General features: G+C 37.9%; 1 protein-coding gene and 2 pseudogenes across 4 annotated transcripts in view; 1 reads left to right on the top strand and 2 right to left on the bottom strand.

The window, feature by feature from the left end:
* The window catches only part of JMJD1C (jumonji domain containing 1C), a 369,857-nt gene that overhangs the window by 46,737 nt on the left and 295,992 nt on the right, over positions 1-27,128 (top strand). The window contains exon 1 of one of the 4 annotated variants that reach the window (XM_053582213.1): positions 15,921-16,441. The exons of 1 other annotated variant lie outside the window; for it this stretch is intronic. In XM_053582213.1, coding sequence (XP_053438188.1) covers positions 16,274-16,441 — 168 coding nt within the window. In that variant the 5' untranslated portion in view covers positions 15,921-16,273. Of the gene's footprint in view, positions 1-15,920; positions 16,442-27,128 lie in introns of those variants that run through there. 2 more of the 4 variants (XM_053582215.1, XM_053582220.1) reach the window with 2 other exon arrangements.
* On the bottom strand, positions 612-1,716 carry LOC128581077 (folate receptor alpha-like; annotated as a pseudogene).
* LOC128580411 (60S ribosomal protein L26-like) lies at positions 1,918-2,353 on the bottom strand (annotated as a pseudogene).

The raw sequence follows: 27,128 nt of genomic DNA on the forward strand, positions 1-27,128 counted from the left end.
TACAGTCAAGAGCCTCTTTGCCTAGCCACATTTTGTTTTTTTGGATAGAGAATTCTCAGTTCACATGATTTTTTTTCCAGCACTTTAAAGATGCCACTCTGTTTTCTTCTTTTGTGCCTATTTTCTGACAAGAAGTAGTCTGTTATAATTTTTATCTTTGAGATTTTAAAACATCTTTTTGTCTTATAAATTTGAAGGTAACTTACCTAATTTCTTGGGCAGTATTTATCCTGTTTTGGCTTCCCTGAATTTTTTGAATCTATGATTTGATGTCTAAATAATTTGTGAAAAAAATACTGGGTAGTATCTCTTCAAATATTTTATCTTTTATCTTCTGTTTTAAAAATGAGATCCTTATTAGGTAGGTTAGATTGTTTACTATGTTCCATATACTTTATATTTTTCCCCACTCTTTTTTTTTCCCTGTTTAATTTCAGCTTTGGTAATTTCTTTTGACTTATCTTCAAGATTATTCGTTTTTGTTTTTTTTAGAGTGTCTGATTTATTTAAACTGGCTGTCAGAGGTACCCCCATGGAGCAGGAAGTAAGCAGCTGGAGCTGTGGGGCCAAGCAGGGCACGGATGTCCTGCTATCAAGAGAATAAAGAGAGGTCAGCCGAGTAGCAGGAGGAGCACGAGGGTCAGGCTGAGTAGGGAAGCCCAGACTCCATGGAGCCCAGCCCCCCTCATGTTCTCAGCATAGAACCTCAACACCTTTCTATGAGGGTTGCCCTGGTTTGGGTCAAACCACATCTGGATGCAAGGCCGCTCCCTCATCGTAAGAGTGACTCCAGATTTCATTGCACAGAGCAGCAGGTGTGGGGAAGCAGAAATGGAAAGGGAGGCAGGCAGTTTTCACTGGACAATGCTTACGCACAAGTTCCAGCCCTTGTGCCGGTTGCTCTTGCAAGTGTTGGAGGTTCGACAATCTTCCCACCAGTGCTCACAGTCCTTTTTTCACAGGGGCACATTCAGGACCCGCTCTTTTCGCCAGCTCTGGTCCACCTGCTGGATCCAGGGCCCCAAGTTAGGAGAGCATTCATAAAAGCAGGTGTCCTGGATGAAATGATGTTTGCAGATGGGCTCTATCACTCCATAGTGGTCCCAATTGAAGTTATACAGGTAGGAATTAACCTTGTGGGCTTCCTGGCTGGTGGTGGTAGAGCAGCAGGTAATTTTCTAGTGACTGCACTGATCATGCAAGTTGTCCTCAGGCCCTAGCTTTTCCTTGTGGTGCTTGGCATCCGTACAGACATTGAGAAACAGTCTTGGCTCAAATAGTCCTGGGCTGGGCCCCTGCTACCGCAGCCATCCCCACTAGAAGGAGCAGCAGCTGTATTTGCATCTGCTAGGCCATGGCTGTTCCTGAAGGTAGAGCTATGGTTAGTGACCTTCAAGATTATTCTTATGGTAGCTGTGTCAAGTGTGCTGTCAAAGGCTTTTATCTTTTTTATTGCATTTCTTATATTTAGCATTTATTTGATTCTTGTAGTTTCTGTCTCTTTTATATTTGCCATCTGATTATGCTAGTGTTTACTGCTCCATTTGAGCCTATATTATCATTCATAATTATTTAATGCACCTTGGCTCATAGTTCCAACATTTGAGTTATCGCTGAGTCTATTTCTGTTGATTAGTTTGTCTCCTGACAGTGATTTGTTTGTTCTTGAGTTTTTGCACAAAAAAATTTTACAATTTTTGATCGAATGCTAGTCATTGTTTGTAGGTTAGTAGAGATTGAGTAAATAGTATTTATCCCAAGAAATGAGATTGATTCTCATTCTGGTGAGTCATTAACTTGGGAGGCTCAATCAGTCATGCCTATAGTTGATGAGAATTTATTTTTGTATTACCTTCTGTGCATCATCAACTTTTATTTTTTTCCATTTTAGCAGTTTTTAATGAAAATAAGATTATTTTATTCCTGCATTTTCTCAGTTGTTTCTTCTTTGTGCTTCCCTTTTTCTTTTCCTACTTGGTGAGATTTGGCTTTCCATTCAAGGATATTTTTGCAGTCTTTCTCCAGTTTAAGACTAGTAATAAGTGTGCTGGGGTGAATGCCCACATGGACAGTTGTGCCATTAGGTTTTTCCCCCTGCACCCAACTCAGTGTAGATGACGAATTTCTTCCTGTAAACCTGTACTACTTTGCCAATCTGCTGACCTTTATATAGCCCCCAGACAACCTGAACGTCATCATCCTTTCGGATGGGTATGGATTGAACATTGTACTTCTGTCTCAACTCTTTGGAAAAAGGGGAAGACAGAATGTTTCTGCAAATGTGGGAAGGTGCATTGAAATGTCTTTTGAGAGTCTTGCTTTGGTCAGAAGTCACAAAGGGATTGAACTTCATTTTTACCCACTGCCTCTTCAGCGATGGCTACAAAAGGAAAGGGCATCATCAACTTTAAATCCTTCTGTCATCACCTGGTGCGTGAGGTAGGGGTAGATTTGCTTGTTTTTGTTTGTTTGTTTTGGAGACAGAGTCTCACTTTCTTGCCCCTGGTTAATGACTGTGGTGTCATAGTTCACAGCAACCTCAAACTCTTGGGCATAGGTATTTTCTTGCCTCAGCCTCCCAAGTAGCTGGAACTACAGGCACCTGCCTCAATGCCCAGCTATTTTATTTATTTATATTTTTTAGAGAACAGGGTCTTGCTCTTGCTCAGGCTTGTCTCCAGCTCCTGAGCTCAAGTGCTTGAGCCATTGCGCCAGGCCAGATTTGCCTGTTTTGACTGGATATTTTTACTCCACTTTTACCTTTGAGCCTTATCTGTTTCTTCAGAGAAGGTCTCTCTCCACTCTTTTGTTACTTCATTAGTAGTAGAATGCTATTATTTATTACTGGGGGCTGGTTTGCCTTGTGGTGGTGGGTGTGGGGCTTTCTCTTTTATCAGACCAGTGTTAGTCTTATGCAGGCTCCATTTTCCTCTGTTTCCAGTGATCCCATTTCCCCCCTCCCAGTAGGATACATCTTTTATTTTCTGTTCAGGATAGTTTCCTATCCCTCCTTTATGGTAGATGTTATCTTCTAATTTTAAGGAATTTAGAAGTATTTTCACATCCAGTGTTAAAACTAATAACTTTAGGAGCCATCCTTGACAAGTACACGAACTCTGTAAGGTAGAATTAATTATTTTCATGGAATTGGATCTTTCTTACTAAGTAATGATGTAGTTTTCAGTGGGGAAAATGAAGACCAAAATGAAGGCTATTTCAATACTCTTTAAGAAGTATGTCTTGCAAAGAAAAAAAAAAGCACAAAAGTGTAAAATGGGGAATATTCTCAGTTGTTAAGTTATCCAGGCTTTATAAATGCACTCCTAATAGAACTGAACCTTTGAGGGAGAAATAATGACTCTTCATATGTTGTAAGTTAAGTACAATGTAATTTTTCATTAAGGTATGAAGGAGAGAGAAAATAATGATGTTTAGAGTCAGGAATACTTTGCAGATTTTTTTTTTTTTTGAGACAGACCCTCAAGCTGTCGCCCTGGGTAGAGTACTGTGGCATCACAGCTCACAGCAACCTTAAACTCCTGGGCTCAAGCTATTCTCTTGCTTCTACCTCCCAAGTAGCTGGGACTATAGGCGCCTGCCACAATGCCCAGCTGTCTTTTGGTTGCAGCTGTCATTGTTTGGCCAGCCTGGGCTGGATTAGAACCTGCCAGCTCAGGTATATGTGGCTGGCACCTTAGCCGCCTGAGCCACAGGCACCAAGCCTACTTTGCAGATTTTAATGATTTATTTTTTACATATTTTACACTGGTATAACTACCCATATCAAGACAAAAGACATTTCTAGCACCTTCATACCACTTCATAGTTAATATCACCCACCCCCGTGGGTAAGCACTATTTCAACCTCTATCAACATCCGTTAGATTTGCCATAATTTATTCATTTAAGCCCTCTTCCACTCCCACTCTACCAAGGCAAAATGGCACAGCCAGTTTGAAAGACCATTCGGCAGTTTCTAACAAAATTAAATACACTCTTAACCATCCAACAATTGCACTTTCCAGTATTTATCCAGATGAAATGAAACTTAGGTCCACATAAAACCTGCACACAGATGTTTATAGTAGCTTTATTTATAATTGCCAAAACTTAGAAGTAACCAAAAATGTCTTTCAATAGGTTAATGGGTAAAAATTACGGCACCTTTAGACAATGGAATATTAGCGCTAGAAAAAAAAAAATGAAATAAAGCCATGAAAAGACATGGAAGAAACTTAAATTCTTACCATTGAAGCTACTCTGAAAATCATATTGTACAATTTTGACTATATGACATCCGTGAATAGACAAAACTTTGGAAACCAGAAGTTTCAGGGTTACCGTAGGTTACGGGAGGGAGGGATGAATAGGCAGAGAGAACAGAGGATTTTTAGGGCAGTGAAACTATTCTACACAAAGGTGGATGCATGTCATTATAGGCATGGGAGTGTGTGGAAAGGGGTAGAATATACACTATCAGAAGTAAACCTTAATGCTAACTATGGACTTTGGAAGATAGTAATAATGTATGTATGCATGTATTTTTACTTTTTTTTTTGAGACAGAGTCTCACTATGTCACCCTCAGTACAGTACTGTGGCGTCATAGCTCACAGCAATCTCAAACTCTTGGGCTTTTTTTTTTTTTTTTTTTTTTGGCTTTTGGCCGGGGCTAGGTTTGAACCTGCCACCTCCGGCATGTGGGACCGACGCCCTACTCCTTGAGCCACAGGCGCTGCCCATCAAACTCTTGGGCTTAAGGGATTCTCTTGCCTCAGCCTCCCAAGTAGTTGGGACTATACAGGTGCCCACCACAATGCCCAGCTATTTTTTTTGTTGTAGGTGTCATTGTTGTTTGACAGGCCTGGACTGGGTTGGAACCTGCCAGCTCTGGTGTATGCGGCCACTACCCTAAACACTGAGCTATGGGTGCCAGCTTATATGTTTATATTCTTAACCTATTCACTGAGGATGATTTCCAAGGAGTAGAATTTCTGAGTCAAATGGTATGATTAGTTTAAGGCTATTACCAGTAAAGATGGTCAGATTGCTTCCCAGAAGCGTTTTAGGAAATTATATTAGCACTATAAATAAGGTATATATTTATTTTATTATATCCTTGTCAATACTTGGTGTTTTCTTCTTTTTTTTTTTAATCTTTGTTAATTTCATAGAAATTATTATATCTCTCTTTTGTATTTTTTTCTAATTAAGAAGAGATACCTTAACAGATTTAAATTCTTGTGGTGGTTCATGCCTGTCATCCTAGCAATGGGGAGGCTGAGGCCAGTAGATTGCCTGAGCTCACAGGTTCGATACCAGCCTGAGCCAGAGCGAGACCTCGTCTCAAATATAGCCAGGAGTTGTGATAGGTGCCTGTAGTCCCAGCTATTTGGGAGGCTGAGGCAAGAGAATCACTGAAGCCCAAGAGTTTGAGGTTGCTATGAGCTAGTATGCCACAACTTTCTACCATGGGTGACCAGGTGAGGCTCTGTCTCAAACAAACAAACAAACAAAAAAACAAACAAAAAAACAGATTTAAATTCTTAGTAATAAGAATTTGAATTTTAAAATTACTAGAAGATAATACCAAAGACTACTTACAGAGTTTTCTAAGCATAACTTAAGGCTTCATCATAATTGATATTAGCAAATTTGATTGTATGGTATTTTAAAACTTGTTAATTTAAAAAAAATTAGTTGCAAATGGGGGAAAGGAGCATTTCGACATAAAAACAAATGAAACAATTGATTTTAATGTAATTTTATAGTTTGAATAGTCAAAAAAGATTTTTAGTTATTATAGACAAAAATATATAAAAGCTTATTTGTAATACTGAGAGCATTACAAATATTTTCTATTTCAAGTTAGTTCTGATAGACATTTATTTATTTTAAAAACTTTTCCTTTTTTTTTGGAGACACGGTCTCATTTAGTTGCCCTGAGTACCATGGTGTCAGAGCTCACAGCAACCTTAAACTCTTGGGCTCAAGGGATCCTTTTTTGCTTCAGCCTCCCACTACCTGGGAATACAGGTGCCCACCACAACCCCTGGCTATTTTTTTAGAGTTGGGTCCTCGCTCTTGCTCAGGCTGGTCTAGAACTCCTGAACTCAAGCAATCCACCCACCTTGGCCTACCCAGAGTGCTAGGATTACAGGCATAAGCCACTGTACCTGGCACATTTTTCCTATTTTAAAGCAGGAAGCAGCAGCAAGAATCAACTAGCACGCAGAGACACTCATGCATGTGCACAGTCTATTTGTTTTAAAAGTTTGATGACAAAACTTTCAGAGCAAAGAAGCACTTTGTACATGATGTAAAAACTGGTGTTTAATTAGGAAATACTTTGGTTTGTATTATTAATTAGTCTCATTGTGACATTTGGAAAGTAATAAATATTGAAATCTTTCTGCCTAAAAGTATTGGTTTTGCTAAGCAATATTACTTTTGTCAATCCTTATTAAAGGATTTTGGGTCCTTGAATGTGACAGTACATAATACTTTGCTACTTGCTAAATTACTTGGAAGGCTTAGAAGCATACTTACAAGCATACTTAAAAATTAAGTCAGCCATACATTTTTTGAACAGGTAGTTTGCTAAAAGCATACAGTAGAGAGTGGTAGAAATAATCTGGACTTCTGTGACTCCTACTCATTTATCATATCACATTATGTGACTGCTCATTTTTAGTTTGCTATATTTGAGATATATACCTTAAAACAGCTATTTGTAAATGACTTTGGAATAGGAATTGATCAGTTTTATAAGTGGTTGCATATTCTGTTAAAAATGTTGGTTAGCATCTATGTATTTCTTTTGTCTATTTCTTAGCAAAACAAATACTTTACGGTAGAAAGACTTCAATATTTATTATTTTTCAAATGTCACAATGAGATGATATACTACCATTACTGCATATTTGTCTATTTAATGTTAAATCATACCAAAATGTGCTCTGGAGTCTTGTTTTGAATTCTGTGCTCTCAGAATGTTAATTTGAATTCTAAGTTTGTAGTAATATCTTTTTTGAGGTATCATTTTTATGTGTCAATTGTGATTTTTGAAGTGAAACTAGGCCTTCTAAATACTGAGCTTCTGTGAGCACAGGCTTTGGAATTAGAACATTAAGTTAATAAATAAATTGTCTATAGTAATAAAGCAAATGTAAGAAGACAATGCTTTCCTTTATATGGAGCAATTTATTTTTAGTATATATTTATGTTCTGTTTTATAAATCTGATTATTTGTAATTATGTGACTTTTTTAGATTGTGTCAAAGAAAGGAATGTCTAAAAATTCCCCATATTTCATTGCTCTCTAGGTCTTGTCTGTTTTTGGTTTTGTTTCTCTGAAACCAGATGCCATTAATTTGAGAAATTTGTCTCAGAGCTGTGTGTTGGTGATCATAAAGTTATGTGTTCATGTAAAATCTAGGTTCATCTGTGGTGAACACCAGTGGAATGTAATTCACATGCTGAGATTTTGAGTCAGTATTACTGTTTAGTTACTCTGTCTTTTCTTCATTTATAGCTTTTTTTTTTTTTTTTTGCAGTTTTTGGCCGGGGCTGAGTTTGAACCCGCCACCTCTGGCATATGGGGCCGTGCCCTTCTCCTTTGAGCCACAGGCGCCTCCCACCTTCATTTATAGCTTTAATACTAGTTCAGAAACGTTTACTTAATGAACTTTCGTGGGCAGAGGACTTTTAGGACTTTTACTCTGTAGCTATTAGAATGTGGCAATAGTGAAAGCTTGTGAGACCAATAGAAATGTGACCATTTAGGAATGTTTGTAAAGTGCAAACTTGCACCTGGCATATTTTAATGGTAATTAATAGTTTGAGCATTTATGAAAGGAGTGATGAACAGAGAAAAAGTGCTCTGGGACACCTTGGGAAGACTCTTGTTATGTGCTTACTGGGAGCTTTCCATTTTTCTCTTAGCACATAAGGAATTTTTCAGTGCTTTATTCATTCTCTCAAAATTTTTAATTTTTTATCACTAAAAATCAAACTTGTTTTTCTTTTAATAGAGGAGAAGATATTGAAAAAAAGTGGCAGGTTCCTATAATGCCAGATTTTAAATTGGAAACAAAGTAACAGATGTAGAAAACATACAATTAGAAGGCCCAGTAGAGATTGCTTCTTTCCTTCTTCCTTCATTTCATCTTTCCTATCTTTTTTTCTTCCTTCTCTTACTCCCTCCTCCCATATGGAATTGATAAAACAGTCAGAAAGTTTGTTTTTATGTTGACTTCTTCAAGGATGTTATTTGAGACCCTAGAAGACCAAAAATTGACCAGTGTTTTGGATGTACCCTCAAAGGATCACTTGGGGATATTTTGGGATTTGTGTTAAGTTGGTAATTTGGTAACTAAATGAATAAATGATTTTCTTGTGACGAGTAACTCTTCCTTCCTATCTTTTCTTTAGAAATTTCCCCAGGAACATTACTTTCTGATGAGGCACATTTTTGAAGGTTTAACATTTTACCTTCATAGTGAAATGAAATAATATGTATGTAAGACATTATTATGAAGGTGATAAATAGGAAGAATAGGTACTCTTACTTGTGACTCTTGCAGGGGTCCTCAAACTTTTTAAACAGGGGGCCAGTTCACTGTCCTTCAGACTGTTGGAGGGCCGGACTATAGTTTAAAAAAAAAAAAACTATGAACAAATTCCTTTGCACACTGCACGTATCTTATTTTGAAGTAAAAAAACAAAACGGGAACAAATACAGTCACACCACCGCATGTGGCCCGCGGGCCGTAGTTTGAAGGCCCCTGATAGAGATTCTAAGTTCTTCATAGTTGTTAGATTTGGGAAAAGGTACATTTTACTGTTCATTCGTTCATTTAATTATTATCTTTTCTTAGCAAGACCTAGTAATTGCTAAGTGTATCATTATAAGCAAGATAAAGATATACTGTCCTGTCCTCATGGAGCTTATATTATACCAAGGGAGACAAATATTAAATGATCAATTACACAATGAATAGTATAGATACGGTTGTAGTAAGATAAACAGGGCGTGTTTGGAAAGTCCTTAATTGGAGAATCTGACTCAGTCTGGGAATCAGGAATGGTTTCCTTGAGGAATAGATGTTGGAGATACTTAATCCTTTTTTTTTTCTTTGACACAGAGTCTCACTATGTCACCCTGGGTAGAGTGCCCTGGTGTCTCAGCTCATAAAAACCTCAAACTCTTGGGCTTAAGCAATTCTCTTTCCTCTGTCTCCCAGGAAGCTGGGACTACAGGAGCCCTCCATAATGCCTGGCTCTTTTTAGAGATGATGTCTCGCTCTGACTCAGGCTGGTCTCGAACCTTTGAGCTCAGACAGTCTACCCGCCTCAGCCTCCCAAGTGCTGAGATTACAGGCGTGATCCACTGCTACTGGCCTGGAGTTATCTTACCATTATGATAAATGTGATCGAGGAATTCATTTTCAATAAATGTTTAAGCAAATACCTAAAAACAAATTATTTAATATTTAATAAAAACATAGTGACAAATTTATACTCTTTTTTATTCTTGGTATTCCATTTGGTTAATTCAATTGAAACTCTCGGTTTCCTTCATTTTACTAATAATATTGGCTTCTACATTTTCTAGATGTTTTAGATACCTGTATGTGTAGTCCAAGACTCCATAAACTCAACCCAGTCTTTATGTTTGATAATTAATGAAAGTCTCCAAAGTATAGTAGATTTGAAAAGTATTTGTTAAAATGCATTGAATTTGTATGTCATTCTATTGGTAGTGCCTTAAACAAATAAACCAAAGCATTTCTATTGTCTATCTTTCCAGATAGACTATGAGCTTCTCAAGAACAAAGGCCCTATCTTCAGAACCTTGCAGGATGTGAGACACATAGTAAGTGCTAAGTAAATAATAAGCAAATCAATTATGAATAAACTATAAATCAGGAGGAAGCAACCTGATTACTGAACTTTTTTCTTTTAAGCCGTTTAAAATTTTTTTTTTTATTTTTAGTATAATGGTTCAGAGAAAGTAGCCTTTGTATCACAAGGCCAGGTTTTGAAAACCACTTTCTTAATGTGTATTCCTACATAAATTATTAACTTCTCTAAGTCTCCTTTTCTCATCCTTGAAGTGAGATTTCATGTGTATCTGACACATAATAAATGTTCTATAGATGGTAGCTAATGTGTCGAACTGTTAATCTGTTTGTGTTGTATCAGTGATTTTTTTTTTTTTTTTTTTGAGTAGAGACCCATAATGGCACAAAACATTGGCATATATGAAAGCAGATAATTAACCTTTCCCACAGTCATACTAAGTTAAACAGTGAAAAACTTGTACCCAGTAGGCTTTTGCTTATTGAAACTAAGCTTCATGAACTGCTAGTCTTTGCTAATTAAGTAGATAATTATGGGTTTTTTGGGACAGAGTCTCACTATGTGTCTTTTGGTAGAGTGCCTTGGCGCGTCACAACTCAGCAGTAGCCTCAAACTCTTGGGCTTAAGCAATTCTCTTGCCTCAGACTCCCAAGTAGTTGGGACTATAGGTGCCTGCCACAAAGCCTGGCTATTTTCTTGTTATTGTTGTTGTTGTTTTAGCAGGCCCTGGTCGGGCTTGAACCCACCAGCCCTGGTGCATGTGGCCGGTGCTCCAACCACTGAGCTATGGGGCACCTAGCTGATAATTACAATTCTTACTACAATAGATTTCCCTCCTGTATGTTAATTTTTATTAATTTTTTTTCATTTTTAGAAACAAGAGTCTTGCTATATTGCCTAGGCTGGACTGAAATCCTGGCCTCAAGCAATCCTCCCACTTCAGCTTCTGAGTATCTGGGACTACAGAGGGCACCATGGATGACCCAAATAGTTTTTATGAATAAATTTTTGCACATTTTTTAAAAACAAAAAATCTCCCAATGTATCTTTTATGGAGATTAGGACATTTAATATATGGTGTATGTTTGAATTGATATATGGGTGTAGCCATTTTAAATGTACATATTGACGTGTGGATGGAAAGAGTAGCAGATCTTGTCTTATTTCTAATTTTTCAGCTTCTTTGAGTGAAGTTATTTTAAATTCTTCACCATTACTCTTTTAGCCATATAGTGAAAAATAGCATCACTCTTTCCTTTGTCTTTTCGTTACATTAATATTAGCATTTTCTGAAATGTAAGGAAGCTCATCGATTACAAAAAAAATTCGAAAGTTTCAAATTTTACTTTAAAAATTCTTCTAATTTTGTTATTTATGAAGTTATGATTTGCTATCAAAAATAAAACAATATAAACAAACCCCACATAAACCCTAAAATAATATAAACGACCAAGTAACAAACCCCCAAATAATATAAACAAACCCCCAAACAAAACAAAGCAAAAAAACCTCCAGCCAGCAAATAAAAAGCCTTTAAGGACTTTTTATTCTATATTTTAGAAAATGCACTCTAAGTTTTGTAGAAAGGAAAATATCTACTAAAAAAAAAAAAATCCATGAATTAGTGTAAACTTCAGTTACTGATTGCAGCCAAGAGCTTCATAGAACAGAATTTAAAATATATTTTAATAATAACAAAAGTTATCTTCCCATTTGCAAAAAATATATAGTCTAAGAATATAAGAAGTTTGATTAAAAACATGGGGCTATTGTAATGGAAGTTTTAGCCATTGCAATTAGGGAAGAAAAGGCGATCAAGGGTATCCACATAGGGTCAGAAGAGATCAAACTTTCACTCTTCGCAGATGACATGATCTTATATCTGGAAAACACTAGGGATTCTACTACAAAACTTTTAGAGGTGATGAAGGAATACAGCAATGTCCCAGGCTACAAAATCAACACCCATAAATCTGTACCCTTTATATATAGCAACAATAACCAAGCCGAAAAAACAGTCAAGGACTCTGTTCCTTTCACAGTAGTGCCAAAGAAGATGAAATATTTGGGAATTTATCTAACAAAGGACCTGAAAGATCTCTATAAAGAGAACTAGGAAACTTTAAAAAAAGAAATAGCTGAAGATGTTTAACAAATGGAAAAACATACCATGCTCATGGCTGGGAAGAATCAACATTGTTAAAATGTCTATACTACCCAAAGCAATATATAATTTTAATGCAATTCCTATTAAAGCTCCATTGTCATATTTTAAAGATTGTGAAAAAATAATACTTCATTTTATATGGAATCAGAAAAAACCTCGAATAACCAAAACATTACTCGGAAATAAAAACACAGCAGGAGGAATCACGCTACCAGACCTGAGACTGTACTATAAATTGATAGTGATCAAAACAGCATGGTACTGGCACAAAAACAGAGAAGTAGATGTCTGGAACAGAATAGAGAACCAAGAGATGAATCCAGCTACTTACCGTTATTTGATCTTTGACAAAGCAATTAAAAACATTCAGTGGGGAAAAGATTCCCTATTTAACAAATGGTGTTGGGTGAACTGGCTGGTGATCTGTAAAAGGCTGAAATGAACCACACCTTTCACCATTAACTAAGATAGACTGTCACTGGATAAAAGATTTCAAATTAAGACATGAAACTATAAAGTACTTGAAGAAAGTGCAGGGAAAACTCTTGAAGGAATCGGCCTGGGTGAATATTTTATGAGGAGGACTCCCCAGGCAATTGAAGCAGCATCAAAAATACACTACTCGGACCTGATCAAACTAAAAAGCTTCTGCACAGCCAACAACATAGTAAGTAAAGCAAGCAGACAGCCCTCAGAATGGGAGCAAATATTTGCAGGTTATACCTCTGATAAAGGTCTAATAACCAGAATCCACAGAGAATTTGAACGTATTAGGAAGAAAAGACCACGTGATCCCTTCTCAGGGTGGGCAAGGGACTTGAAGAGAAACTTCTGTAAAGAAGACAGACGCACAATCTACAAACACATGAAAAAAAGCTCATCATCCTTAATCATCGGAGAAATGCAAATCAAAACTACTTTGAGATATCACCTAACCCCAGTAAGAGTAGCCCACATCACAAAATCCCACAACCAGAGAAGTTGGCGTGGATGTGGAGAAAAGGGAACACTTCTACGCTGCTGGTGGGAATGCACACTAACACGTTCCTTCTGGAAGGATGTTTGGAGAATACTTAGAGACCTAAAAATAGACCAGCCATTCGATCCTATAATTCCTTTACTAGGTTTATACCCAGAAGACCAAAAGTCACAATATAACAAAGACATCTGTACCAGAATGTTTATTGCAGCCCAATTCATAATTGCTAAGTCATGGAAGAAACCCAAGTGTCCATCGACCCACGAATGGACTAGCAAATAGTGGTACATGTATACCATGGAATATTATGCAGCCTTAAAGAAAGATGGAGACTTTACCTCTTTCACGTTTACATGGATGGAGCTGGAACATATTCTTCTTAGCAAAGTATCTCAGGAATGGAAGAAAAAGTATCCAATGTACTCAGCCCTACTATGAAGCTAATTTATAGCTTTCATATGAAGGCTGTAACCCAACTATAGTACAAGACAATGGGGAAAGGGCCAAGGGAGGAGAAGGGACGGGGGAGGGAGGGTAATTGGTGGGGTCACACCTATAGTGCATCTTAGAATGAGTACAGGCGAAACCTACTAAATGCAGAATACAGATGTCTACATACAATAACTAAGAAAATGCCATGAAGGCTACGTTGAACAGTTTGATGAGAATATTTCAGATTGTATATGAAATCAGCACATTGTACCCCTTGCTCTAATGTACACAGCTATGATCTAACAATAAAAAAATAAATAAGTAAATTATTAAAATATGGGGTATATGGCCTCAAAACTATTTCTACATATGAAATATTTGGATTGATTTGTTGGATTTACATGCTATTTAAGAACATTTAAGGGGGCGGAATTCAGCATGTAGGGGCTCCAAGCGGACCATTTAGATCAGTTTGCCTTCAAAATAGAAAACAGCAGGCAGTTTTATGTAAGTCAACCCAACTCAGCCATCTATACAGTAAGAATATAATTTGGTGAATGGGATTTATATAATTGTAAAATTTGCATATCTTCTGAAATGAGTTCATTTTTTCATTTGCTCCTAAGATATCACTGAGAAATAGGAATCAGGCATTTTCTAATTTGACAGTTTCATGCCCAGGTTAATCATCAATGATTTGCTACCAGAATGTGGATTTCCTTGCTCTTTTATTTTTCCATATATTATTTTTACCAGGTTGTTTTACTGTTTCTTTAATATTAAGTGGTACTTTAGAAATCTTAAGTCCTTGGGCAGCGCCTATGGCTCTGTGAGTAGGGCGTTGGCCCCATACACCGAGGGTGGCAGGTTCGAACCCGCACCGGCCAAACTGCAACAAAAAAATAGCTGGGCGTTGTGGCCAGTGCCTGTAGTCCTAGCTGCTCAGGAGGCTGAGGCAAGAGAATCGCCTAAGCCCAAGAGCTGGAGGTTGCTGTGAGCTGTGACACTACAGCACTCTACCAAGGCCGACAATGTGAAACTCTGTCTTTAAAAAAAATTAAAAAAAAAATCTTAAGTCCATAATGCTCAAGATAATTTTCTAAGTGTAGTAGTACAGTGTATACTGAAAAAGTGGACTTAGAAATAAAATTGCCAAAGCAAAATCGCTAATGAATTTTTGGACACAGTTTTTCTTTTTATGTATTATAGTTCTGTGTTTGGTCTTTAGGTTAGCAAAATTAGGCCATGATGATAAAAATACATCTTCCTTAGAATTTTGCTTTCTAACCTATTAGTAGTGGCTATGTTTTTCCACTTTCACAGCCCAGCTTGAGTGTTCTATAGAAAAGGGGTAAGGGCCTTATTATGTTTATTTTTAAACATTCAGATTACTAATGTAAACTCCTTTAAAAAGGTAACTTTTTTGAATAGAGGTTTAGGAACATGTTTAAGAAACTGAAATTTTTATTGGACTAAAATAATTTTTCAAGTTGTTATAATCACTGGCACCACTGAAAACCCACAACTGCCTTTTAAAAACACTAGAAAGTATTCCTAAAATTGTGAACTGCTCACTGCCATCTTTAGAGCGGTCTGATTTAGAAAAACTCAGGAGCGTGATCATGGAGTAATTGTTCCAAGTTGGAGATCTGTATGTGCATGAGTTATGATGTCCCATTGTAATTGGACGGGAAGTAAACATTATTTATTTGCACTGTGATTGGTTCAAATCATTTTCTTTCCATGGAATTTTAAAATAACTGAATCTGGAGCCTTTACTTGTTTTTATTATCTTGAACAGTGTGTTTGAGCTATGTGATAGTACTAAAAGTACTAAGATTAGCACAGAGACAGTTTGTGAAATTTAAGGACTGTGACAAATGCCAGCAACGGAGCGTTTGGCGTTCTTAGAGCAAAGCAGTGGTGAGGTGTAAATCTCTGAATAGGTTAGATATGTAATTAGCGTCACCGCAAATGGGAAGAATGAAAAGATGGCAGCTTTTTCTTCATTTTCATTTAAAGTCTCGAACTGTTAATTTTCAATACGTTGCCGCTCTGCTTTGCTGCTGATATTGCAGGACTGCTAATTCCAGCTAACTCCGACGGCGGGTGCTCTGTGTTCTGAAAAACAGCGCCCTTGAGATGAGGTTTTTAATCCGGAGTTTATTTTATGAACCAGAGTGCAACCAGCACACTTCAGTTTCGCCGACCTCTGGGTAGCGACCAATAGAAAGGGACCCCAGACGCTTTTAGTCCGCGTTGCTGAAGGAGATTCCCTGCGCCTATATTCCTTCTGTGGTCTTGGAGTTGCCTCCGCCCTCGGAGTTTGGCTGGTCCTTCAGCCGCCGCCGCGTCGGGCACTACTTTCCGTCTGCGGTGGTTCCGCCGACCCTCCCGGCGGCTCCCTCCCCCCACCCGCGCCGGCGGAAGGAGACGCGCTGCGCGCCCTCTGCCTCGCCAGTGGGTGAGGAGGCGGAGTAGTACTGGCCGCGGCGCTGTGACGGCGGTGGCGGCGGCGGCCGGGGCTGCCTCAGGCCCTCCGACGGCCGTGTAGTGATTTGTGTCAGATTTATTTTTTTCTTTTTTCTTTTGGTGGAGCTGTAGCCCAAGGCTGCGAATCTGGGAGTCCAGAAAAGTGTTCGAGACAGAGAGGGAAGGGGTCGCTGTGTCCTCCTGGGCTAAGCGGCCGGTGCGCCGCCGAGTCTGCGTTCGCTCGCGGGGGCGCCGCCGTCTCTCGGTCCGCTTTCCTCAGCATGGGCGGCCGGTAGGAGGGGGGGTCTCACTGGTTCCCTCGCAGTGGAGGAGACAGCGGCCGCCTGGGCAGCGACGGCTATGGCGGTGGAGACGCGGCCGGAGCTGGTGGGGAAGCGGTTCTTGTGTGTGACGGTCGGCGAAGAGGCGCGACCGGAGCGTGGGGAGAGCGGACGCAGCCGGCGGAATTGGCGAGCGGGGGTCATCCGAGCCGTGTCACATAGGGACAGCCGCAATCCAGACCTAGCGGTAAGAGAGCGAGCGCCTTCCCTTCTCCTTGCCTGCGCCCGCACCCCAGTCTGTCGCGACCGCACCTTGCTAGGGCACCTCTGGCACCTAGCTCAGCCCGGCAACTGGCGGTCACGCCCCTCTTTCGAGCCCATGGCCGGTTTGCCCACATCCCTTGCCCGGGTGTTGCTTCCCTGCCAGTGGCTGAGGTGGTGTCGGAGCAAGACTCCTCCGACGGCCGCAGGGCCCACCCCGACCCCTGTCGGGGAGGGTTCGGCCGCGGCCCCCCTGTGGCGCCTGGACGGCGGGGATCTCATGGAAAGGCGGAGCTGGAGGCCGGGGCCGTGGGCAGGTGGGGTAGGGGGCGGGGGGCGGGCCGCTCGCGGGGGTGTGTGACTTGCTTCACGGGCATTTCTTTCCTTGCAAAAGTCTTAGTAGTACAGGGGCTTTGAGACTTAGAACTTAAGTCGTGAGGTTGCCAAAGGAATGGGAGAAAAGGATTCTGGTTTTCCAGGCAGTCCTGAGGTTAATTTGTGTTTTAGAGGTAGCGGCCCTGACGGTGGTGGTTTCCTGATTCAACTTCCACTTAGTAGATGCTTGGCTTTCTAGTCGGAAACGCTGGAAATGAAAATTTTGGCATGGAGGGAATAGAAATTAATCTTTTTCTCCCTTTCTTTGCCATAGTGTACTTTTTTGTTAGAAACAGATGGCAGTTTAGAGTCAAGATGTTCCTGGGTTTTACATGGTTTTAAATACAATAAGAAGTAATATTGTAAATTAAAATGTTAAACGCCCTTCAGAATTCATTGGCTTTCTCTTCGGTTTCTTTTCATTACGTGACACTGCGGCTTTCTTTTAGTAGTGATGTTGTGTGTGTGATTTTTGAGACAAGGTATGCCCGTTGTTGTTCCAACCACATTCTCACTGGAGGACAGGTTGAAGGTAAAGGGGCCGAGTACAGACAAGATGTTGGTTGGCTAGGCTTCCCAAAGTTGACTTACTAGCAGTCATTTATGAAATTTATTCCTAGTGCCCAGTGGCATTTATTTTTTCACTGAAAACTTTATATTTGGGAATTTTTTCCCTTTGTATGCAAGCTTACAATTCTAAATTCACTGTAATATCTGTACATGTGCTACCTATGTTAATACTTTGTACCTGTCTTATTTTATTTTATTTTATTTTTTTTTTTGTAGAGATAGAGTCTCACTTTATGGCCCTTGGTAGAGTGCCGTGGTGTCACACAGCTCACAGCAACCTCCAACTCCTGGGCTTAAGGCGATTCTCTTGCCTCAGCCTCCAGAGTAGCTGGGACTACAGGCGCCCGCCACAACGCCCGGCTGTTTTTTGGTTGCAGTTTGGCCGGGGCCGGGTTTGAACCCGCCACCCTCGGTATATGGGGCCGGCGCCTTACCGACTGAGCCATAGGCGCCGCCCTGTACCTGTCTTATTTTAAACCGCGTGTTTTCTTTACTGTATGTAGGCAGTGATAAGGGATTCATGCGTAGTATATTAATAATGACGATATTGCAGAATAGGTTTGTTTTGCTAATAACTTTGTAGTGGAAATGAGTAGAATAGAGGTAAGTTTGTAGATTTTGGTCAGTTATTATTAAAAAAGTAGTAGAATCATTTTTAGACAATACTGCTGATCTTAGAGGTTCTAGAAACTATGGCAGGTTAATTCAGTAACTTTTTATTTGTGTAAAAGGCATATGCTAAATTTATTTCTCCTTTTACTCTTATGTGAATGAAACTGGTTTAGCTTTTATGTGGAAGCTAGTTGGATTATAGTTTAACATTTTAAAATTATTTTATTGTTTTAAAACAGTGATATTTTGTGTTTCCCACGGTACTTTAAGTAGGTACATGTAAATTAGGAAATACAGTTTTAAGTTATAGATATTATTGGTGGCAGTTGAGTTATCAAACTAAAATCTCTTACAGACTTTCTTAGTTGGGAACTTCCATGATGTGAGGAGGGTGTTAACAAGTATCCATGTTTGGGCAGTGCCTGTGGCTCAAGGAGTAAGGCACCAGCCCCATATACCGAAGGTGGTGGGTTCAAACCCAGCCCCAGCCAAAAACTGCAACAAAAAAAAAAAAAAAGAAAGAAACAAGTATCCATGTTTGTAAATGCCTGGGTATTAAAAATAAATTAAAAATAACTTAACTGTTGATGGCGGAAGTTGACTGGAAAGAACAGGAAGGAGTTTCTTTAGATGATGGAAATGTCTTGTATCTTGAACGTTGGTTAAACAGGTGTATATATTTTTGTCAAAACTCCTAGAAGTGGGCTGGATGCAGTAGCTCATGCCTGTAATCCCTGCAATTTGTGAGCCAATGGTGGGAGAATTGCTTGAATCTTGAGTTCCAGACCAGCCTGAGCAATAGGGAGACCCTAACTCTACAAGAAATAGGAAAATTAGCTGGGCATGGTGGTATATGCCAGCTATTCAGGAAAGTAAGGTGGGAGGATCCCTTGAGCCCAGGAGTTTTAGGTTGCAGTGAGCTACCATGATGTCAGTGCACACTAGCCAGGGTGACACAGTGAGACAATATCTCAGAAACCACAAAAAAAAAAAAAATTGAAGTGTACCCTTAATATTTCTGCATTTCAGTATATAAAGTTTACCTAAAAAAAGAAACATGCTTGTTGAACTACAAATATGTAAACATATGACAGGTTTTCCTTTATCTAAAAGCCTTTATTTGAAAAATGAATGTTATTACTTACAGTGTAATTACAGATTTTTTAAAGCCTAGAATCTGTAACTTTAGAATTGTTGCAAACATATGACAGGTTTTCCTTTATCTAAAAGCCTTTATTTGAAAAATGATGTTATTACTTACAGTGTAATTACAGATTTTTTAAAGCCTAGAATCTATAACTTGAGAATTGTTGCAGACTTTCTTACACTCATATTTCTTATGTGAAACTTAAGACAGTTTAGCATTGACATAATGTAATCCTGTTAGGCTTTTGTTACTGAAGAGTAAATTTTAAAGAGTTTAATCAATTATATGAAAAATATTGATAGACTTTTTTTAAGTTACAAAATACATAATTAAAAATCTATAAATACATTAGAAATCTTGGCTGTACATGTTAAGTAGCTCATGATTTGGAAAGATAACTATCAAAACTTGAAAGTAGTTTAGGCAATATTGTGTCTTAAAGATAATTAATTTCCTGTCATTGATTTAATTAACATAACCTTGATGGCTTAACCTATGCAAAATTATAATTATTGCCGTTTTGGAAATCTGATATGGGTCTTACTTGGGCTAAAATCAAGGTGTGGCAAGACTATGTTTTAAACTAGAGAGATCCATTTTCTTTCCTTTTCTCTTGCTTGGCTCATAGCCCTCTTCTTCCATCCCTCTAGGTGACCTTCTTTCCTGATCATTTCTTTCTGACTGTCCTTTCTTCTTTCACTTTTAAGTGCCTTTGTTACTATGTTGATAATAATAACTCAGATAACATGGGATAATTTTGCCATCTACTGATAAACAACTATACCGCCATCTGAATCTTAAATCCTCTTTGCTGTGTAATGTAAGAGTTACAGGTACCGAGGATTATGAGTATCTTTGGGCCGACATTATTCTTTTTTCTTCAATTTTTAATTTTTAATTATGGCAGTATAATAGTTACATATATTTATAGGGTACATGTGATGTTTTGAAACAGGCATACAATGTGAATTAATCAAATCTGGGGTAATTAGGGTATTCAACACCATAGGCAGTTATCATTTCTTTGTGTTAGGACCATTCCAATTCTACTCTTTTAGTTATGTTAAAGTATATACTAAGCTAGTGCTAATTATAGTTTCTTTGTGGTGCTATCAAATACTGTTCATTCTGACTAAGTATAGACAGCCTCTGGTAGCCTCTGGTAGCCATCATTCTACTCTCTGTCTCCATGAGATCAATTGTTTTTAATATTTAGCTCCCATATATGTGTGCGAAAATTGGAGATTTGTTTTTCTGTGCTTGGGTTATTTTGTTTAACATAATGTTCTCCAGTTCTGTCCATATTATAAATAGAACAATTTTATTCTTTTTTTTTTTTTTTTTTTTGTAGAGACAGAGTCTCACTGTACCGCCCTCAGGTAGAGTGCCGTGGCGTCACACAGCTCACAGCAACCTCTAACTCCTGGGCTTCCGCGATTCTCTTGCCTCAGCCTCCCTAGTAGCTGGGACTACAGGCGCCCGCCACAACGCCTGGCTATTTTTTTTTGTTGTTGCAGTTTGACCGGGGCTGGGTTTGAACCCGCCACCCTCGGCATATGGGGCTGGCGCCCTACTCGCTGAGCCACAGGCGCCGCCCACAATTTTATTCTTTTTTGTGGCTGTGTATTAGTCTATTGTATATATGTACCACAATATCTTTATCCATTCATTTGTTGATGATGGACATTTAAGTTGATTCCAAATTTTGGCTGTTGTAAATAGTGCTACAGTTTATGGGAATGCAGATATCTTTTCAATATGTTGACTTCCCTTCTTTTGGGTATATACTTAGCAGTGGAATCACTGGGTCATATAGAAGGTCTATTTTTAATTTTCTGAGGAATTTCCATACTGTTTTTCATGTGGTTGCACTAATTAAAGGGTTCCCCTATCTTTACATCCTTTCCAGCATTTGTTATTGCTTGTCTTTTTTTCTGTTTGTTTTTTTGAATCAAGAGTCTCAGTCTGTTTTCTAGGCTACAGTGCCATGCCATCAACCTAGCTCACAGCAACCTCAAACTCCTGGATATTAGTGATCCTTCTGCCTCAGCCTTCCCGGTAGCTGGGACTACAGAAGCCTGCCACAATGCCCCACTCATTTTTCTATTTTTAGTAGAGATGGGGTCTTGCTCTTGTTCAGGCTGGTCTTGAACTCTTTAGTTCAAGTGATCCTCCCACTTCAGCCTCCCAGAGTGCTAGGAGTACAGGCACAAGCCACTGCACCCAGCCTTATTGCCTGTCTTTTTGATAAAAAGCAGTTTTAACAGGTGTTAGCAGATATCTCATTATAGTTTTGATTTACATTTCTCTGATGACTTTATGATGTTGAACATTTTCATAATACCCGTTGGCCATTTACATGTCGTCTTGAATTGAGAAATATCTATTCAGTTCCTTTGCCCATTTTTTTTTTGTTAAGTTGATTTTTTTTCCCCTATTGAATTCTTGGAACTTCTTAAGTATTCTAGTTATTAATCTCTTGTCAGATGAGTAGTTTGCAAATATTTTCTCCCATTCTGTGGATTTTCTTTTTGCTGATTATTTCTTTTGCTGTGTGGAAGCTATTTAGGCAACCTTTTTGCCCTTGGTAACCTTTTTGATTATCTATATTGGAATTTTATTAACCAACAAAAACATCTTATCTGAACCCTTTTTTGCAGGAGGGCCATATTGTTGAAGAAGTTGAAATACCTGCAGTATGTGCTGTGTACAGTCTTATTACTTAGCAATGTTCTTGTCTTGGCATACATTGTTGACATTATTACTGTCCTACTTTTTGAGGAACTTTTCTAGAAAATAGTATTATAGAAGGAAAACTGGCAGTTGAGAAGTACTGTGATAATATTCATCTTTGAATATATGTCATGTTCTTTTAAGAACAAAACAATTTACTCTTTGCTTTTTTACTTAGTGTCTGTTATCGAACTCAGTCTCTTACCTGTTTATCCATCCATCCATTCACCACCCACTCACTTGTCTTTCTTTGAAACTTCATCACCATTTTGAAGCCAGCCCTGTTTGAGTATTTCAGAAAATGTGTCTGGATATTTCAGTACATAAAAGGAGCAAAAAAAGTCATACTGTGTTTCAAAGACCAAATCCATAAATTTGCCTGCTTTGGGGATAACCTGGGAATTTAGTTTTTAAACTGTTCTGAGCTACATACCAACAGAGAAGTTATTTTGTAAAACTTTTGTGTTTTAAATATAAATAATAATAGTATCTAGGAAATTTAAAGAGATTTATGATTAATATATCTAAAATAAGCTCTTTTTCATTTTTATATCTGTGCATTTCTGCTCAGCTCTCTGATTTAGTAAGTTTCTGATTGAATTGGTAACATTTGACTTTCTTGTATGTTTTGTTACAATAAATTCTTCAGGTAAGTCCGATGAGGAAAACTTGATTTAGCTAGTAGGTGAAAATACCGTGTCTGATTTAAGTACACAGATTATTATTTTTTAGCCTTTTTTGAACTTGTTGCTATTGGTCTTAGAAACTTAAAAGAAAATGAAAATGAATGTGTCAGTTATATCTGTGGTGGAACATAACTTGTATAGTTTTAGAGGGTACGGTAGTGACCTAGGTACAGTAGAAGGTACAGTAAAGTACAGAACTGTACCTGCTAGGTACAGTACTAAATACATGAAAGGGAAAGAAAGCATGAGTCTGAAAGTTGAGGACATTCTTTGTACTTAAAATTGTCAAAAATAAAATCTATAAACAGGAAAGTAGCCTATATGCCATTATACTGAACTAAGATATATATTTTAGTACAGTACTGTATTGAATCTATATATAAAATCTATAAACAGGAACATAGCCTATATGCTATTCTACCAAACTAAGATAATATTTTAGTACAGTACTGTTTTGCTACCTAGTTTTAGAAGGTCATCACCTACTTAAGGTGTTAATTGTGTTTCTATGTAAAATTAAATAAAAGAATGGTTCACATGTATACATTCTGGCACATATATTGGTTCCATTAGTTTATTTTAGATAATTTTTTTCATTATAGGGTATTTGGACTTCAGCAGTTTTACCATGAGAAAGCTGAGATGTCATTACATTTGAAAGTGAGAATATATCTTAGTTCAGTATGATAGCATATAGGCTATTTTCCTGCTTACAGATTTTATGTATCAATTATTTTTGACAATTTTAAGTATAAAGAATGTTCTCAACTTGCGGACTCATGCTTTCTTTCCCCTTCATGTATTTAGTACCTAGCATTTACTTCTATGTTCAGCAAATATTTATTGAGTGGTAAATAAGTACATGCCATAAGTTTCTTGAATATTTTAATCTATACCGTCTATATCATTTATCTATTTACTCTTAATTATGAATCTGTGGTTTCTTTGTGGCATTAGGTGTGTACTTTTTTTTTTTGAGACAGAGTCTTGCCATGTTGCTGTTGGTATAGTGCCATGGCGTCGCAGCTCACAGCAACCTCCAACTCTTGGGTTTAAGCCATTCTCTTGCCTCAGTCTCCCAAGTAGCTGGGATTACAGGTGCCCACCACAACACCCAGCTATTTTTTTGGTTGCAGCTGTCACTGTTGTTTAGCAGGTCCGGACTGGGCTTGGACCCACCAGCCTTGGTGTATGTGGCTGGCTCCCTACTTACTGAGCTACCAGCGCCGAGCCAACGTGTGTACTTTTCCTTCTCAGCATCCATTCTTTTATCTATCATGTAGTTTGACTAAAGGATGGGCCATGATTTTCCTAAATCAAACAGCAAATATAATAGAATCCTCTAGCTACACTGATGGCTGTAGACCCCAAATAGAAGCAGAATAAAGCCAAGTATAGTTTTATGTAAGTATGAGTCTGAATCCGCCGCAGCCATTTTCCTACTTGAAGGTAAACCAGTTTGAAGACAAACCTGACATACTAGAGGTTAATAGAGTTGACAAGGAAGCAGCAAAAAATGTTAATTGATCAGAATTTTATTTTTGAAGCCTATGTACTATTAGATTTTTTACTCATGGGATTTTGATTTTGGGAGAATGAATTTATTTGATGATTAGGCCTGTTTTGGTTGGGTTTTCTTTTTCTTGGAAGCAAAAGCATCTTAACTGATACACATGGCAATATTTCAGTCCACTTTTTTGAAAAAAGTTAAAAGCAATGGTATTTTCTTAACTTTTTGCATTTCTTGTTTGATGTTAAAACTTTAGAATTTTGATGATTTTCTAGAAAGATATATTGGTAATTATTTTCTGCTTCAATGTGTCCAGAAGTATCCAAAGCTTTGAAAGCATTAATTTGTTTTAATGTTTGAAAAACATAAATTTCTAACTTTCCAAATATTAAAAATAAGAGATAACATTGAATTTTTATATCAGGAATTATGCCCTAAACCTCTCACAATTAAGTAGAAATTTTAGGAAGAGGTATCATTAATATTTCAGGCATTAACTAGAAATGGCAGCCTTTACTGTTTAGGTCATATACCACAAACATGTGTTTATACTCTGTCAGCGTTGGCCAGATAAATAACTGTAAATCCAGTCTTCCTTATCTGAAATTCTGAAACCCAAATAGTTATAGTAACTAATGGTTTTTAGTGATTGACTTAGAAGCAAAAGCTAACAGAATTAACTCATTTTTTAGTAGAACCTAATATTATTTGAATACTTTCGTAGGAGAAATATTAATGTGGTTAATTTTAGGATTCTGCTCTAAACATTGCAGAAGTTTTATATTACTTAGGACTTGCACTCTGTCACCACAGTCAACTACCATAGTATATGCTACTTTTAATTTTATGAAATGCAAAATATTTTTGATACTCAAAATATCTGGTTGGAAGAGTTTTAGATGAGAGATTGTTACTTGAATACAAAAACTGATAATTTTTGATAGTAGAGATTTAGTGGCAACAAATACTGCTAATTTTATTTATTTGATTTGATAGTGATCAGATGTCTACCTAATGTTTAGATGGTTTCTTCAAGTGTGGATTTTAATAAACTTCTATTTGATGTAAAATGCTTAATCCGACAAATGAATTTATTTTTATAGAGACAGATGTTCTCTGTTGCCTAGGTTGGAGTACAGTGGCAGGATTTCTTTTCTTTTCTTTCTTTTTTGAGACAGGGTCTTACTGTATTGCCCAGGCTGCTGTTCAACTCTTGGTCTCAAGTGATCCTCTGATCTCAGCCTCCCTCCTCTGTCCCTCCCTCCCTTTTTTTTTTAATAGTAGAGGTGGGGTCTTGTGGGGTCTTGCTCTTGCTCAGGCTGGTCTTGAGGTCTTCAACTCCTGAGCTCAAGAGATCCTCCTGTCTCAGCCTCCCAGAGTGCTAAGATTATGGGTGAGTTCCTGGCCTAAACTCATTAATTATTGAGGCTACCATACAGATTTGGTTTATGTGGGTTGTATTTATTGATATTTACTATATTAAAAATTAAAATTGAAGTTTTTAAATAATAAAAACATATAAGCACACATTTCATTACCTGTCAGTAGTGATATTACATTACAGGCAGCCTAGCCTACTGTTCTATGTGCTGATGAAAGAATGAGTTGAAAAGGCAAATAAAATAATGTCTTAGTATTATTATGAATAGTTTTTATCTTACTAATTCCTTGACTACATATTGTTGCCCCTGAAAACCTGTGGTGAAGATATGTATTCATTTAGTTGTCTCTTTACTTGAATTATTTACATTGGTATTACTTACTATATAAGTGGTTAAATTTTAAGTTGAATTAGCCTTCTTCTGTATTATTTCAGATTTTGTCTGGATTTTGCTATATTGCTCTGAGAATTAGAAAATTGTCTATGACATGCCGGTAGAACTAGCTGGCATTCCTAGAATAGATTTTATAATTTTTCAAAGATAGGAGAGGTCTGTATGACTAATTCATGTCTTTTGAAAGGACTTAGGAGCTAAAATATCTGATCCATCTGTTAAAATTATGAGTTTTAAGGTTTAAAAAAAATCTTTACGCTCAGAGGAATATCAAAGAAGGAAGCAGTATGAATATGTGTGGATAAAGTTATGCATTGTTATTTACTATAAAATGGCTTTATGCATACTTAATATAGGAGTTATTTCCTCCCTAAATTGTTATTTCATAGATAGAATCTTAGTATTGAGGCAATACACTACTGGGTAAAATATTGGTGAAACAATTTAAAGTTGGTAAACTGTTCTGATGTGTTAAATAGGATCATACTATTATTTGGTCTTTGTTCTTTTTCTTTAAAGTTGCATTGCTAAAACTTATACAGACCTTATTTCAGATTATTTCCACTATTCCTTAAAATGCTTTATTGCCTTAACTTTTTATTTATTTATTTATTTATTTATTTATTTTTTGAGACAGTCCCCACTATGTCACCCATGGTAGAGTGCCATGGTGCCATAGCTCATAGCAACCTCTAATTTTTTTTTTTTTTTTGAGACAGTCTCACTATGTTGCCCTCTGTAGAGTGCTGTGATGTTGCAGCTCACAGCAACCTCTAACTCTTGGGCTTAAGTGATTCTCTTGCCTCAGCTTCCCAGGTAGCTGGGACTACAGGCACCTGCCACAACACCCGGCTATTTTTTTTTTTTTTTTTGGCTTGTAGTTGTCATTGTTGTTTTGCAGGTCTGGGCTGGGTTCCAACCTGCTAGCTCCAGTGTATGTGGCTGGTGCCCTAGCTGCTGAGCTACAGGCACTGAGCTTGTCAACCTGTAACTCTTAGGCTCTTGCCTAAGGTGGAGCTCTGGCTCTGGCTCTGGCTCAGGCTGGTCTCCAACCTGTGAGCTCAGGCAATACATTTGCCTCTGCCTCCCAGAATGCTAGGATTACAGGAGTGAGCCACTGCACCCAGTCCTGCCTTAACTTTTTTTTTGGAGATAGAGTCTCACTTTGTTGCCCTTGGTATAGTGTTCTAGTGTCATACCTTACAGCAACCTCAAACTCCTGGGCTCAAAAGATCCTCTTGCCTCATTGTCCCCAGTAGTTGGGA

This window comes from Nycticebus coucang, chromosome 3 (genome assembly GCF_027406575.1).
Source record: "Nycticebus coucang isolate mNycCou1 chromosome 3, mNycCou1.pri, whole genome shotgun sequence".
NCBI lineage: Eukaryota > Metazoa > Chordata > Mammalia > Primates > Lorisidae > Nycticebus > Nycticebus coucang.